This window comes from Euprymna scolopes, chromosome 28, assembly GCF_053919585.1.
Source record: "Euprymna scolopes isolate OS-2025 chromosome 28, ASM5391958v1, whole genome shotgun sequence".
NCBI classification, from domain to species: Eukaryota; Metazoa; Mollusca; class Cephalopoda; order Sepiida; family Sepiolidae; genus Euprymna; species Euprymna scolopes.
In genome coordinates this window covers 105,593,332-105,608,470 of record NC_136509.1, presented here as the reverse complement: position 1 = coordinate 105,608,470, position 15,139 = coordinate 105,593,332, and the positions used below count along the sequence as shown (strand labels likewise).

Below are 15,139 nucleotides of genomic sequence, written 5' to 3'. Positions count from 1 at the left end.
TTTGTGTAAATTGATCTAATTTTTATGAAGAAAATAATTTTTAAACGATTTAAAGTGATTAACGAGAACTTGTTAGCATTACAAGGCTGATCTCGCAAGTTTAGATTGTTGTGAACTTATCCAGACCAGACTCCTTTAGCTTACTCATAAAATTTGATTTTCTTAGTTAAAAATAAAACTTAATTTACGTGATTTTCGGAATATAACATTTTAATTCTGTGAAGAGTACATATATCAAAGATTTTTCTGTATTTTATATATATATTTTTTTTAATTAGGTTGAATTCTAAATAAGAACCAAAAAATGTTAAAAAAGTTATTCAGCATTCACAGATTATAGACATTCAATTATTCTTTATTAAAACAAGCAGAAAAAAATAGGATGAAAGCAAAACAATTGCTTTTTCTTTTAAATTCCACAACTACAACTTGTTCACTTGTGAAAGACAAAGACTGATCAAGCACAAAATCCTATAAATATTCTTTTATTCAATGTCACATCGAATCTCAACCGACTTCACCTGAAAAGATCACTTTCATTCTTTCTTCTTAATAATAATGTTGCTATAGAGATGAGAACACTCAAGATTTAAGTGTCATTTAAGAGAGAGACAGAGGGGGGGGGGTAACATTTTTGTGCTTGGTTGTCAAAAAAATAAACAGAAAAGTTTGAAAGCAGCATAAGATACAGAAAGTGTTGTCAGGAAGAAATATTCATGTATTTGCATATAAAAATATGAAAAGGGTGGGAGGAGAATTATGAAAGAGGTCGGAGTGAAAACAGCTTTAGGGAGAAGAAGAAAAAAAATTTCAATTTGACAATATGAGGATACAATTACTTTTCTTTTTTTTTCCAGAAGAAAAAAAAAAAAAAAAAAATTATTTTACAAAATGGTTTACATTTTTTTTTTCAATGTCAAAAACGTCACAAGCAGTTTGAAAATTAATAAGCTTCACTCCTGCCCCCAATCCTATTAATTTGACCTATTAACCCAAGAAAACATTTTTTTTCTTTTACAATTGTTTCATTTTAAACAGAAACTTCAAAATCAGGAATTAAAATAAAGTTTGTTTTATTGCAAAACAAAAACAAATTTAAAAATAAAGTCAATTTTCTTAGTCAAGCTAAGATTTAAAAAAAAAAAAAAAAAAAAAAAAAAAAAAAAAAAAAAAAACATATTTGTTGATATTTTTATTTTTTAAAAATCTTTCAGACAATTTTCTTTTTCTTTTTTTACAGAAAGATTGAAAAGCTAAATAATTATCATTTAAATCATATACGGCTAATGTTTTCAGGTCTAACTTTACAAATAAGCCAGTACGAGAAAAAACAAACAAGATGCATAAAAAAAAACAAATGATCCTAAGATTGAAAAGCTCATCAAATTTCTCCACTCAGTAGATAAGAGCTCAGTAACCTTAGAACAGGAAGAGTAAAGTGTGAAGAGAAATTAAAGATAAGGGAAAGCAAGAGCAGAGAGAAACAAGGAATAGGATGAAGAAAACATTAGCAGATCATTTCCTAAATAATATTACATAGTAAGAAACTTAGCATGTCAAGTGGGATGAACCTCTAGTGGAAAAGGGGTGGGGGGAGGAGAAGAAAGATAAGTGAAGTCATTATATACATATAGATACATAGATATATCTATACATATAGAATAGTATTTGTGATTATATTGCAAGATGATACATGGAATGAAGAAATCTTGAATGATGTAGTTGTAGTCAGCATCATTATCATCATCTGTCTTTGTGTCCCCTGTCCTCCCGTCGTGATGAGACTAGGACTCTTCTCTAAACTTCATGGCTTGAGCTCTCACTCGCTTTTCGTATTCAGATCTGTTTTGACTGAAAAGAGAAAGACAACCCAATTGAATCTACAGAAAATCAGATTAGTTTGTTCAATTAAAGACAAAACAGTTATGCATAGTTTTCTAGCCAAAGTTTCACAATTTTATCATTAAAACCAGCAGTTATACACAATGTTGGAAGTTGCATTTGTTCTATTTTTATCTAATCGACTACTGAAAAAAATAGTCTTTAAATTGTAACTATATTATGAAACCTTTCAGGAATATCAAAGAGTAAAAGTCTGAAAAATTGGATGATCCACTATTACTGCTTAGTTTATATTTACGATCACTTTACATGAGATTGTTTGCACCTACAGCAGGAATAACATGTTGAAAAAAGAGACACTTGCTTTCAAAGATGGGTCAAATACAACAAATACTTTAACTGATCTTTATAATACAAATTCGGGTTTGTATTACTGTCCACATAGATTCGAAAAAGTTGTCAAAAAACAAATATATAACAAATAAATGTTATCAAAAGGCAAGATAAGTTACTTTTCTACCTAACGAGATAATTTTCTAGTGTTTTTATTTAATGTAACATGTTTATTCAGCTCGAAAAACAGTGTCTACCGATGTATTGGAAAATTTAAAATGGCACCCGAGTCTCTCTTTGAGACGGTAAGTTTGGGAAAACGAGTTATAAATAAAAAAAAAAAAATACTGTTAGAAACTCGCTCAACTTATGTTACCATAACAGACTGACATATATTCGGTGGGTTTTTAACAGTATTTTGCATATTTATTTTAAATGTGAAGAGACAATTAAATAACGTTAGAGAGATATGTTCAATTTATATAGATTCTTAGAAATAAAAAAAATAGAGAGAGAGAGAGAAACCGATGGTACTGATAGTATTCTGATTTTTGTAACAGAAAGATTGTCACCGAAATAATTTAAAGATAAATAGTTGTGAAAAGAGAAATTACATAAGGATGGAGAGAGGTATGCAATTTACACTGAACGCTTAAGAAAAGTGAAATTGACACAAATTTGCTAGTTTAAAACAAAAAGGGTCTATAATGCAATAAAAATTACCAGTAAATGGTATATGCTTCAGCCTGTGCCGGATCTTTTATGTTTGGTTCGTTTAAAAGTTCCTGGATTCCAAGCAAAATCTGTAATAGAAAATAATAAGAATTTTTCTATATATAAAAATTAAACTAGAATGTTTTGTTTTTTTCTTAAACTCGTTTATCCCAAACGAGGCATATTGCTGCTTGGATATAAGGGGCTACTATTTGGGACTATGTTTACCAATTTTTTTTTGTTTTTTTAAATTCCATTTTCACCCCAAAAGACTTTGCCACTTTGATGTTGTCGCTACTATCAGGGACATATGTTGCAGGGAAGCTATGTAGGTAGTTGAGCAGCAAGATATCTGTTCACATTACACTTGAACTTCTGCATGTCAGTACAGTTGGGAAAGCAGAAACCTGGAAGGGTGTTCCAAAGTCTAGCAGTTCTGAGGAAGAAACTATTAGCGTAGAGGGCCTTCTTACATCTAGGGATCTGTTTAGGGGTGGGATTTTGCTGCTTGTCAAGTTTGTCAGGGGTATTTACATCAAGGGGGTGGTTCATTCGCGCATCCACCATTAAATTACTTGTAGAACAGGCAGAGGGGTGCAATATTTCCGCAATGGGATAGAGGTTGAAGCTTAGATAACAGTTTAAGACCTATCTGGTTGGCGACTCTCTTTTGAACCCTGTCTAGGAGCGAGAGACTAGTAGCAGATGCACCAGGCCAAATAGGACAACAATACTCCATACATGGGCGAATGGTGGCCTTGCAGAGGTACAGGATACTTTCAAGCATAAATAACTTTCTAGCAAAGAAGAGAGAGCCTATTTTCTTCGCAGCAGCCCTGGCAATGCTCTCAATGTATCTGTTCCAACTCATGTTCCCTGTGAACGTTAATTCGAGGAGTTTGAAAGAAGTACTTTCAAGTAACGTATCTTTAGCCATAGCTATTGGAGGTTGAGAAGGTTGTAATTATTAAAGGAAACAAGCTTGGTCTTGGCAGCATTGAATGTGATCATCCATTTTTGTCCCCATTCAACCACAAATTGGAGGTCTTCCTCTAGTGTTTCTGCCATTTCCTTAAATATGTTCATTTGTTTACTCCTCATACCTGTTATAGAGCATGGTGTCATCAGCAAATATACCCATCTCAGAGACAATTTTATCAGGGAGGTCATTTATGAATATTAGGAATAATAAAGGTCCAAGGATAGACCCCTGAGATACACTCGTATTTATATCATATTGTTTAGATGTACAATCATAAAAGACAACCTGGATTTTTCTCTTATTTAAGAAGGATTTAATTATGTTAAGTATTCGTCCAGTGATACCCTATGATCTGACTTCCTTGAGAAGATCATTGTGTCATGACTATGTAAGGAGATGAGCGAGGTACTAGTTTATAATACATTTAAACTTCTGCATGGAATCAGGGAGGGAATTCCCAAGTCTAACAGTCATAGAGGAGAAGGCTTTTCAGCATCTAGGGATCTCTACGTTGAAGGGGCAGGATTTTGTTGCTAAACGGGTTTGTACATAGAGTTCAGAACACATTTCACTAGTTTATATATATCTATGAATAAACAAAGGAGTTGTCTCCCTTTGCAATCACTAGTAATCAATAATGCAGACAACCAGTAATCACAACTTTTGTTTGGGTTTGGAAATTTTTTAAAATGGAGTTTGATATATCAGTGCTAGTTTACATTGGTGATCTTTTAAACCAATGCATTTAAGGTAAAAGCATAACTAATAATTAATACTAATTTTTATTTGATTTTTGAATAAAAGCTATTGAAGGAAAATTGATATTTGCAAGGATAAAAAAAGAAAAATAAATTTAAAAATAAATAAAAAGTAATATTTGGCCATAGTTTCCCCTATAATTATATTAGTTTATACACTCATAGTCATTATTTTTTTGTTTTTTTTGGTCCTGGAAGAACTTCTACCTGGTTTCCTTCCACTTTATTGGTATGTCATTCAGTGGTTATTTTATAGTTGCCACACTAAGCACTGTGGGTTGACGATACTATAGTTTACCACAGCTAGGTGTAAAGCACTTCCCCCTTTTAACATGCAGCACCTGATGTTCCCAAATGGTCATTTATCTGGTACTGGCCAAGCTCAACTTTGCTTAACTTCAATGATTTAATAGGAGCAGATGTCTCAAAATAACTATATTGTATAAAAATAAAAAATTTTGTGAAAATCTAATGAATGAGTTATGAAAAACAAAAAATCAATACACTAAGAAAAAACATATCTATAAGACTAACAACCAATAAAAAGCAATGTTTTTTAAAGTCTGTTGAATGAAATTTTTTTTTTGTATAAAACATTTAAATGAGAATGCTTATGCCGATTCTTCAGTTTTTATTGCATTTGATGATTGAAAGCTAAGTGTTTGTAACCTGTTTTATTGTAACTGCTGGTCTCCAATCTTTGTCTTCATCCAAAAGAGACAAGCACACTGTTCCTGATGGGTAAACATTAGGGTGAAAAATAGGTGGCTCAAATTTGCCTGGAAAAAAAAAAAAAATTGCATAAGATGTCACGTTTTCTACATAATTGATTTTTTTTTTTTTTTAAATCAAGATTTACTTAACATAATTTTATAAACTATTATCGAATAACTTTTTTATTATTCCTATCTATACCAACATATATTATCAAACATTTTTTCTTTGAAAACAAGCTTTAACACATTATCATACTAAATAAAGCAAAGTTAATGGAGATATTTTTCCCCTTTAAGGTTATTGTAATGATACAAAATACATGCTAAAATATTCCTAAGTTTTGGAATTAAATTATGTCGAGGAGGCAGTCTATTTTTAATTCTTCTAATTAACTGTAATTTGCAATTAATTCATTAAGCAACACATCTCTAACAACATTTCTCTATCACTATCATATGTTGTCCTCCTTCCCTGCTCTTATGTTATTCGGTGCCTACAATTATCACTTTCGTCACTCAAAACAGAAAACTAATTTGATTTATAAAAGGGTGAAAAAAAAAAAAAAAAAAAAAAAATCAACTTACATTTTGGAGGTGAACTTGGGTAGTCATCCTTAAATAACATACGAAGTTTGTAGACTCCAAACTCCCAAGGTGTCTGAAAGATCAAAACAACTGTATTATACATTGTAAAATGTTTCTGACTTGTGATGGGGGTATGAGATGAATGGATTCGGCAATCATTTTTATAACCAACGGCTGTGCTAAACAACCAATGAAAACGTTGCAAAATTATTATAAAAATTGTCGAATTTTGGATTCAATCAGTTCGCCATTTGCTACGTTACAGACCGCATTTAATTCTTCGCCGCCATCTTGGTTACTGATCTGAACTACGCCGCCATCTTTGTTCAACATAATATCTCAGAACTTAAGAGGTTAACTACGCGACGGACCGCATTTGATTCTTGGTCGCCATCTTGGTTACTGATCTAAACTACGCCGCCATCTTTGTTCAACACAGTCTCAAAACTTAACATACATTCATAAAAAAAATTGTCAAACAAATGAGCTAAATACAAAAGATTGGTTCTTAAATATTTATATTCAAAATATGAAATGATTGAATTATGTGAAAATTGTTTGTTTACATTTATTTTGTGTAAAAGTTCATTTTTGCTTATGGAGGTGTTGGAAAAAAAAATTGATAAATCTAAATGGGAGCTTTTGATGATATTGAGGAATCAAAGTAACTTGGGTCAAATTTATTGCCACAGGTAAAGGCATGGGCAAAATTGCATGTGAGACCAAACTCACCTGTAGAGATACAATGATGTATATAATAATCTTCAGTCAATTCTCATCACTCTTTTCCATAACAAATGACTTTTGCCAAAATAGTTTGGAAAAACCTTTTATGACTTGTATTTACTCAACATTGCCTGGATGGAGGACTTGGAGAAAAATAATTCAGAATAAATTCAGTTAATAAGTTTGTTCAAATAATTTTTTTTTTTTTTTTTTTTTTTTTTTTTTAAATTTATTTAGCTTTCCCATGTTTTATTTTAAATAAAAAAAAAATTTAAAAAATCAAATATGTACTTATTATTGTAACAATCTATTTCCTCTTCTCGTAAAGTTAGAGGTTTCTATTATTTTTGTCCAATGATTTGGAAGAAAATTTTTTAAATCAAATCTGAAATTGCGTTTCAACCCATGTTAAAATTGTCTGCCATTTGTACAGAAAATCTAATTTAGAAATTTAAAAAAAAAAAACTATTTTGATAAAATTACATTCATTTAATAAAATGTTTTAGGTCTTAATAATGGACATTTTTTTTTTTTAAATTTGGAATAATTATTTTTTACAAAAAGCAATTGTGGCTTTTAGCAGAATACCAAAAAATATTCAAGGGAAATTGAAGTTCTAAATTCAATCTGAGAAAATTTTAAAATAAAACATAAAACAGATGAAATATAGCATTATCATAAGCACATGTTTATATTTGTTAAACATCCAAGAGTACAACCCCAAAATAAAACTTTAATAAGAATAAACTGGAGGGGGAAAAAAAAGCAAATAAATATAAACGAAATGAAGTTTCAAAAGTGATATAAAGTTGCTTACAGATTTCTTTCCAGGGATAGCACATTCCCAATTCATCAAGTTTAGGGAGCCATCTTGGTTCTTTGTAGGTCGAGCTACAAAACCCTGAAAATAATTTCAAATTAAAACATTTTGTTAAAATGAATAGAAAAAAGTGAATCTTTATCAATAAAAAATATTTAAGAAAGGCTTTCAGATCCACAATTTTTTTCAGGCAAATGTCCCTATAAATGTTTGAATGAAAACCTGCTTTGTGTTCTGCAAAAATGCACACCTGATTCTCTTTTAGTCCTTACATACCATTCCAACAATATCAGTATTCTAATGACGAGATTAATATTTTTAAATATCAAAAGTATTCTTTACTTATTTTTTCAATAAATTCAAATGCAGACAAATATTTTAAAATTCATCAAAAAATTTGGTTTGTTTATTTCAAAGCAGACAAGCATCTTTTAGATTTCATGGCAAAGCATAAGACAAGGTCCATGGACATTGGGTAAATTCATTAGTGGGAGGGAGGTGAAAATAGGCAAAAGAAAAAGTGATACAGCTAAAAATATTTGTCAAAATCTATCATTTTTACCTCACCTCAGAAAACCAACAGGATAGTGGCAGTCATATTTCAAATTTACACGAGTCATCTAATTGTAACTCCCTTCTTCTAAGGTTCTGATGACAAAATCAGCAAGGGAAAAAAAAAAAAAAAAAAAATGGTGATAGTCCCTTCCCCAAAAATGTTACCCAAACTCATTAAGTTGCAGCATTCTATTTCTCTTTGAGTCCATTACTTATTTTTGTTTGTTTTTGAAACTCGAGATCTTATATATTCAATTTTTTTAATCTTTTGATTTTTTATTTATTTTTTGCTTTCTTAATTGTTTTTTTATGTCATAAGCAACACATTTAAAACATAAATTTATTTTTTACTACCCCCCCCCTCACTCCCAAAATAATGCTGAATTCCAAATCAGGAAAAACCTGCTCATCAACTTGAAAAATCAAAATGCTATAAATAAAAAATCATTACTAATGAAAGAGGATTTCTGGAGTGTAAACTTGATATTAATTGAAATTCCCTTCTATTTCAACTCTTTATTTTGGGGTTAATTAGACAAAATTCAAAAGTTAATCATCTCTATTTATAATGACTATTAAAAAAATAAATAAATAAAATAAAAATAGATGTATAACATTTGTGTCTCCAAAGCACTACTAAAGCCAATCCACCCACAACCTCTAGAAAAGAAATATCTGTCATTTTATGTAATCTCATTTTTGAGTTACTTGTTCTTTGGGGAATATTTAGCACTATGGATTATGGCTTCCAGACAAGACAAACAAAGGATAGTTCTTTATCTCAGGTGATACTATTGAATTAAGGAGGCCTCCAGAACACTACTACCTCCCCCCACACCACCACCATAAAAGAAAAAACTAACGTTTAAATTTCAAGCTGAAGAAATGTTTATTACATGATAACATTAAAAATCATGTTCACTTCTTAATAATAATAAACGAATGAATGTTTACCGGGATTATCCTTGCCCCTTATATAATAGACTAGCAGGTTGCCTGTATTACCCATTCATAAAATATGCTTAATATGATATTTTTCATTTATGCAGATTTTGTATTTATTATTATAGAGCCAATTTTCTATTAATTATTTTATTGTACCCAATATATATATATTAGTGATTTCAAAAGTATGAAAAAAATGACTTAGGTGCCATAAGCTATTTGGTTGACTAGAAAGTTTTTACAGAATTTGTAAGTTTAATTTTAAATGGTGTATTTTCTAACAAGTTTTCATTATAATACCTTTACTTTATATATCATTTTAAAGAGCATTTTTCGCTCTACCTAATCATTTAAATTAGAATCGTTTTAAAACAATTGTCTTCTTTTTAGAACGTTAAATACAAGATAGAAAAAAGCAAATTCAGACAGTTTTCTTAGTTCAATTCAAGCTAAATCGAAAAGCTGCTAAAATAGCTTGCAATATCAACGAAGTGCTTGGCCCAGGAACCACTACTGAAAGCACAGCACAATAATGGTTCCAGAAATTTGATGGCGGTGACAAGTCTTGAAAATGATGAGCGTAGTTGTCGGCCATTGGATGTTGACAACAATCAATTAAGAGCCTTAGTCGAAGCCAATCCAAGCACAACTGTTTGAGAACTTGTTTCTGAATTAGATGTAACATATACAATGATTCCCAACCACTTGAGAGATTAGAAAGACAAAAACACTTGATAAATGGGTGTGTCACAAATTGAAAGACAACCAAAAGAAACGCTGCTATGAAGTGTCATCTTTTTTACGCAACAAGAACCCGTTTCTTGAACAGGTTGTGACTTGCGATGAAAAGTGGGTTCTTTATAACAACCGGCGCCGCTCAGCTCTGGTTAGATGCCGACGAAACTTCACAATACTTCCCGAAGCCAGAGTTGCACCAAAAGACGCTCATGCTGACTGTTTGGTGGTCTGTGACTGGTCTTATCAATTACAGTTCTTTGAATGCAGGCAAAACCATTACGGCGAAGGAGTACTGTCAACAAATAGATGAAATGCGTCAGAAACTTTGACAACACCCAGCATTAGTCAACAGAAAAGACCCAATTCTTCTCCATGACAATACCCAACATGTTGCTAAACCAACCATGCAGAAGTTGGACAAATTGGGCTACAAAGCTATCTCATCCACTATACTCTCCAGACCTCTCACCTTCCACTTTTTCAAGCATCTTGACAACTTTCTGCATGCAAAATGTTTTAAAAACCTAAACAATATCAAAAACACTTTCAGTGACTCCATCATCCCTAGAACACAAAATTTTTACATTACTGGCATAAATACACTTGTTTTTTGTTGGCAAAAGTGTGTTGATTCTGATGGTGCTTATTTCGATCAATAAATTTTTTTATTCGGGCCAAAATATATTCATCTGAATTTAAAAGTTAACTGCAAAAACTTTGTCAACCTGATAGAATCAAAACCAAAACATAGTTCTCTAGCTTCATTCGTTACCCTCTAAGCCATGTCCATATGCATAGAAAAGTCTCAAAATAACATATTTAAACTAGAAATGTATACTTTCCCATACATAAAAGGGCACTTTAAGTGGGATTATGCCTGCCAAGTTCCAATTTTTTCAATTTTGACCCCCTTAGCATCTATTTTAACCAGTTAAAGACTAAATCGGATTTGTTCTACAAGTCAAAACCCCCTACATATAAAGTTTTAAGTCTGTAGACTAAAACTTGACAGGAGTTTGGTAGAGCCCATTTCTTAGACAAGGTCACTATAAATATAAGATTATTCCAGCGGTTCGTAAACTGCAAAAAGTTTTATTTCTTTAACTTTATTCCTTTAAAGGTTTTAAAATTTGTTTCTGGTTTAGTTCTAAAAACAAACAAAAAAAAATATAAAATGAAGCGGACACAATAAGCTGAAATCAAAACTAAAACGTTCAGGTCTTCAGCCATTCATTCAACTGAGCTAATTGCAACAATTATTAGGAAATATGTTCAAAATTAATGTATATTAGTTTTTAGGGCTAAGAAGGGGGGAAAAATCTATGCATATGCAAATTAAACACAATGAAAATATTAAATTTTACCCAGACTCCCACAAAAATATTAGTTGCCATTTCTATCCCACGGGAAAATGATCATTTCAGATAAATTTTAGATATGAAACATCTGGGGCAACACTGATCAAGAAAATATAAACTGTGTTTTTATTTTAGACTTTTTAAGTTTTAACTGGACATAAAAATAGATGTTTGCCCTTGAAGGTTACATTTTTTTTTTTTTTTTTTTTTACATAAAAATTGTTGATACTTCTTAAAATTTGGTACACAATTTTATGAGTCTCCATGCATATGAAAATTATCCTAATATGTGATGGCTAGCAAGATGGTTCAATTTTATTGTGTGTGTGTGTGTGTGTGTGTGTGTGTGTGTGTGTGTGTGTGTGTGAGAAACAATTTTTACCTGTTTCATGTTTACTTTATTACTTCCATCTTAAACTCCACCCGCCTCCCCCTCTTCCCAATTGTCTACATCAACACTATTTGTTTTAAGTGTACATTAGCAACAATTCCCAGGCTCAAATTATCTAATTTGCAAGTTACTTGAAGTCAAACATTATCTTAGAAAATCAACAATCTGTTATTTCAAAATGTACCAAAAATTTTCATTTGTAAAATTTCTCACATTGTAGAAAAAATATTTGCAAAAACAAATTTTGCAAAAAACTTGTTTGTGAGTTCATTAAAAAAAAAAATTGCAAACATTTCAGTTTTGAAAGAAAATCAAATTATGAAAAGAAAAAAAAAAACTCCAAAAAAGATTCTATTTGAGATTCAACAATTACAGAAAATTGATTGTTCCTTCTGAGCATTCTAAAAATGTTTTAGATATCTTGTAGAAGGGAGCTCATTTACAGCAAAAACCTCCTTTCAAGATTTTCTTAAAGATCTTCAAATGAATAAATCTTAATCATTGCACCTTTTGTTGTCATATTTTTAATTCTTTAATCATCACAATTCATTCAAATCAGATTTATACATTAATATTCTATAAGAAATTTTCTACAAGCAAATATAATTTTTTTATATCAAAAAAATCTGAATAATTTACACAATACAAAAGAATCTTATGATAAAATGAAATAAACTTACAAAAGGATGATCTTTTCTCCAAGCTTTTCTTTCCTCTGCTAAACGGCCAAGAGCAATCCCTGACATTGTTGAATCTAAAAAGTTTAAAAAGGGACATTTTATATAGTGTCAGACAATCGAATAATGAAAATTGGCAGACATTTTATGTGCATTTGATATAAAAGTGTCACGTTTGAGAAAAAAATCACTTTTGAATGAAGAAGGTTTTTATAAAACAAATGAGGCTGTTTCCCCAATAATTATAGTCATCATCATAGTGTTTCACTCCATCTTGAGATTCATCATTGGTCAGTGTCCATTATAAAAGATAAATTTAATCTATCTGTGGTCATACTAAATTCAAAAAATGATCTTTAAATTGTTAATTCAAAAGTAATGTTTAGCTAGAAGTCAACCTTATAGGCAAAATCAAGTATTATGGTTTACTTGCGATTCTGAAGCAAAGAAACGCTACTGTTTTGAACCTACATTTTGTTAAAAAGAAACATTTTACAAAAGATTTAATAAGGTTGAAAAATATTATAGACCCAAAGTCAGTTAAAATAAAATGGTTGAATTTTATAACAAAGGGACTTATACTATTTTAGCTAGTGAAAAGGGAGAGTGTTGATATAAACATGCCTTTTATATGCTTAAATAAATTTTTAAAAAAAGGAGGGGGGGGTATTCCAGCAGTGAATTGCATGCATGACTGGTCATATTTTTACCTTCATTACACAAAACTAAATTAAACTAAATATAGCCCACATTATGATCCTTAGATCTAGTAGCAGTATTCGAAATTTCATAATCGGTTAATTAGTTTAGGAGTGAATCTTGTACATATAAATATATAAGCACATGCTGAACTTTATATAAATAGAAATGTCTACATTTATTATATGAAATGTAATTTACAGGAACCAAAAGTACTATGACCAATTGAAAAAATTTTCATCAGAAAGAAAAACATTGTTTTTTATGGAAATCGCTCCAGACAAGATGTGAAGCCACTTCATGAACGACCCCTCAAATGAGACAGATTCACCAGCCCAAATATAACGGTACTCTATAGTAGAATAGTGATAGTAGAATTGTAAAGATAGAAAATAGCCAAATATTTTTGTTAATACAATTTTTATGTCAATTTTCCCATATTTCATTAAATATTTATTCATAAAGCAAGAATGAAAACAATTTTAGTGGGATATTAAAAGCTTACATAATTACAAGACTGGCCATGATATTTAATGACACAGTAAAAGGCTTAAATACAAAAATTTGAATGAAGAAACGTTTACAATAATATTTTTAATTTGCAAGAGTAATGCTATATATGCGCGACTATATACAGGTTTTCCACATTTAGACACTGATGGCCGTGGTGGAGGATTGAAGAAAAATATTTTCTGAGCATTTGATATCTTACCAGGAGACATGGGATGATTATAAGATCACCCTCCTGAGATAGATAAAACTTTTCAGATAGCTTTTGGACTTTTCAGGAAATAATCCAAGGAAATTAACACAATATCAGAGATAACAATGCTATCAATGGCTACCATTAGTCAATTATTTTTAAAATTCATTACAAAACTATTTTTCGCATACTTTTTGTTCTAACAGTTATTTTTATATCCATTCACAATACAATGATAGAGATCTTTATGTCCCACCCCATACATAGAATAACATTACCTCGAAGTTGCATTTAAAAATTATATGGATGAGGAGAGACAGTGGAAATTCCAGTTAAAAAAAAACCTTTCAAGTTTAATTTATATATTTTTATGAATATATATATATATATATATATATATATATAATGGTTGAGATAATGTATATTTAGATGATTTCCCAAATAAATATTTCCAAACAGAAAACAATTTACCTTTTGCATAAGGTTTCTTTAAGAGTACAATGTCATATGGTTCCACATTCTGTAGTTGTCTACTTTTCATATTTTGCCTTGCCAGTAGTTGACCCATTTTGCGGGTAACTTCTCTATTTTGCATCTGCTTTAAATATTCTAGTTTTTCTTCTACATTCATATTGTCCCTTCTTTTCTGTCCCCCAATTCGCCTCCGTTCTAACTTTTCTTGTTGCTCTTGTTTATTCATGTTATTTTTTCTCATTTTCTCTCCGTTTTGTGCCCGTTCCAAATACCGATATTGTTCATCCTCATCCATGGCATCTCTTCGCTGTCGGTCTCTCTCTTGCCTTCCTTCTAACCATTGCTGTCGTTCCCGTACATTCATTTTATTGCGTCTCATCCTATTTCGATTCCGTGCCTCTTCTAAATATTGCCGCCGCTCTTCTTCATTCATCGTATCTCTCCGCTGTTGGACTCTGCATCGCATTTTTTCTAAATATTCTTCTCGCTCCTGTTGGCTCATGTTTTTCCGCCTCTGTTTGACACGATTTCGCATTTGTTCTAAATATTTTTGTCTATCTTCAGCAGACATTCCATGTCGCCTCTCACGTTGGTAATTTCTTATTTGTTCACGGCGTCTTTCTCTTTGATCTCTTGTAATGTCCCACTCATTTCTTTCACCGATAGTTGGTTGGTTTGTTTCCAATGCATATGCATTTTCCCTTTTGATTTTCAGCAGTTTGTCAATTTCTTCCTCTCGCTGATATGCTTTCAAGCGTTCTCTTCGTCTGCGCTGTCTTTCTCGAGCTAATTCCTGAACCCTCTGTCTCTTTTCGGAATCTGCCATGATATTCTGGAAGAAAATAAATAGTATATTTTCTTTCAGAATATCAGTTTTATGATTTGCAAAATACAAAAAACTGTTGAAATATAGCCAAATCAAAATTTGCTTACTTTACTCAATCTTTTGCAAATATTTATTTTAGTTGTATATCAAAAAAATAAAATGGAGTCAGCATCACTCATAAAATTTACCAGTCTTCATGTATTATACCTAATTATGGAATGGGAAAAAGCATTGCTAACCCGATGCTGTTCCACCTCCAAATTAATGATTAAAATAAACACGGTTGATAATGATTGA

At 30.9% G+C, this 15,139-nt stretch overlaps 1 protein-coding gene across 1 annotated transcript; it reads right to left on the bottom strand.

The window, feature by feature from the left end:
* Positions 1 to 334: 334 nt before the first annotated feature.
* LOC145249770 (uncharacterized) lies at positions 335 to 14,857 on the bottom strand. Its single transcript, XM_080111694.1, has 7 exons — positions 14,014 to 14,857; positions 12,144 to 12,217; positions 7,474 to 7,557; positions 5,931 to 6,003; positions 5,299 to 5,408; positions 2,899 to 2,978; positions 335 to 1,851 (listed from the first exon to the last, which is right to left on the bottom strand). The coding sequence occupies exons 1-7, from the start codon at positions 14,840 to 14,842 to the stop codon at positions 1,785 to 1,787; spliced, it is 1,317 nt and encodes a 438-aa protein (XP_079967820.1). The 5' UTR covers positions 14,843 to 14,857; the 3' UTR covers positions 335 to 1,784.
* Between the last annotated feature and the right edge of the window lie 282 nt (positions 14,858 to 15,139).

What these genes read in the sequence shown, in the direction of transcription:
- LOC145249770 (XM_080111694.1), bottom strand. Translation starts at nt 14,842, where the DNA reads ATGGCAGATTCCGAAAAGAGACAGAGGGTTCAGGAATTAGCTCGAGAA. An exon ending in CCCAAGTTCACCTCCAAAAT is followed by an intron (nt 5,409 to 5,930) that starts GTAAGTTGATTT and finishes TTTTTTTTCCAG; the next exon opens with GCAAATTTGAGCCACCTATT. An exon ending in GAAGCATATACCATTTACTG is followed by an intron (nt 1,852 to 2,898) that starts GTAATTTTTATT and finishes TTCTCTTTTCAG; the next exon opens with TCAAAACAGATCTGAATACG.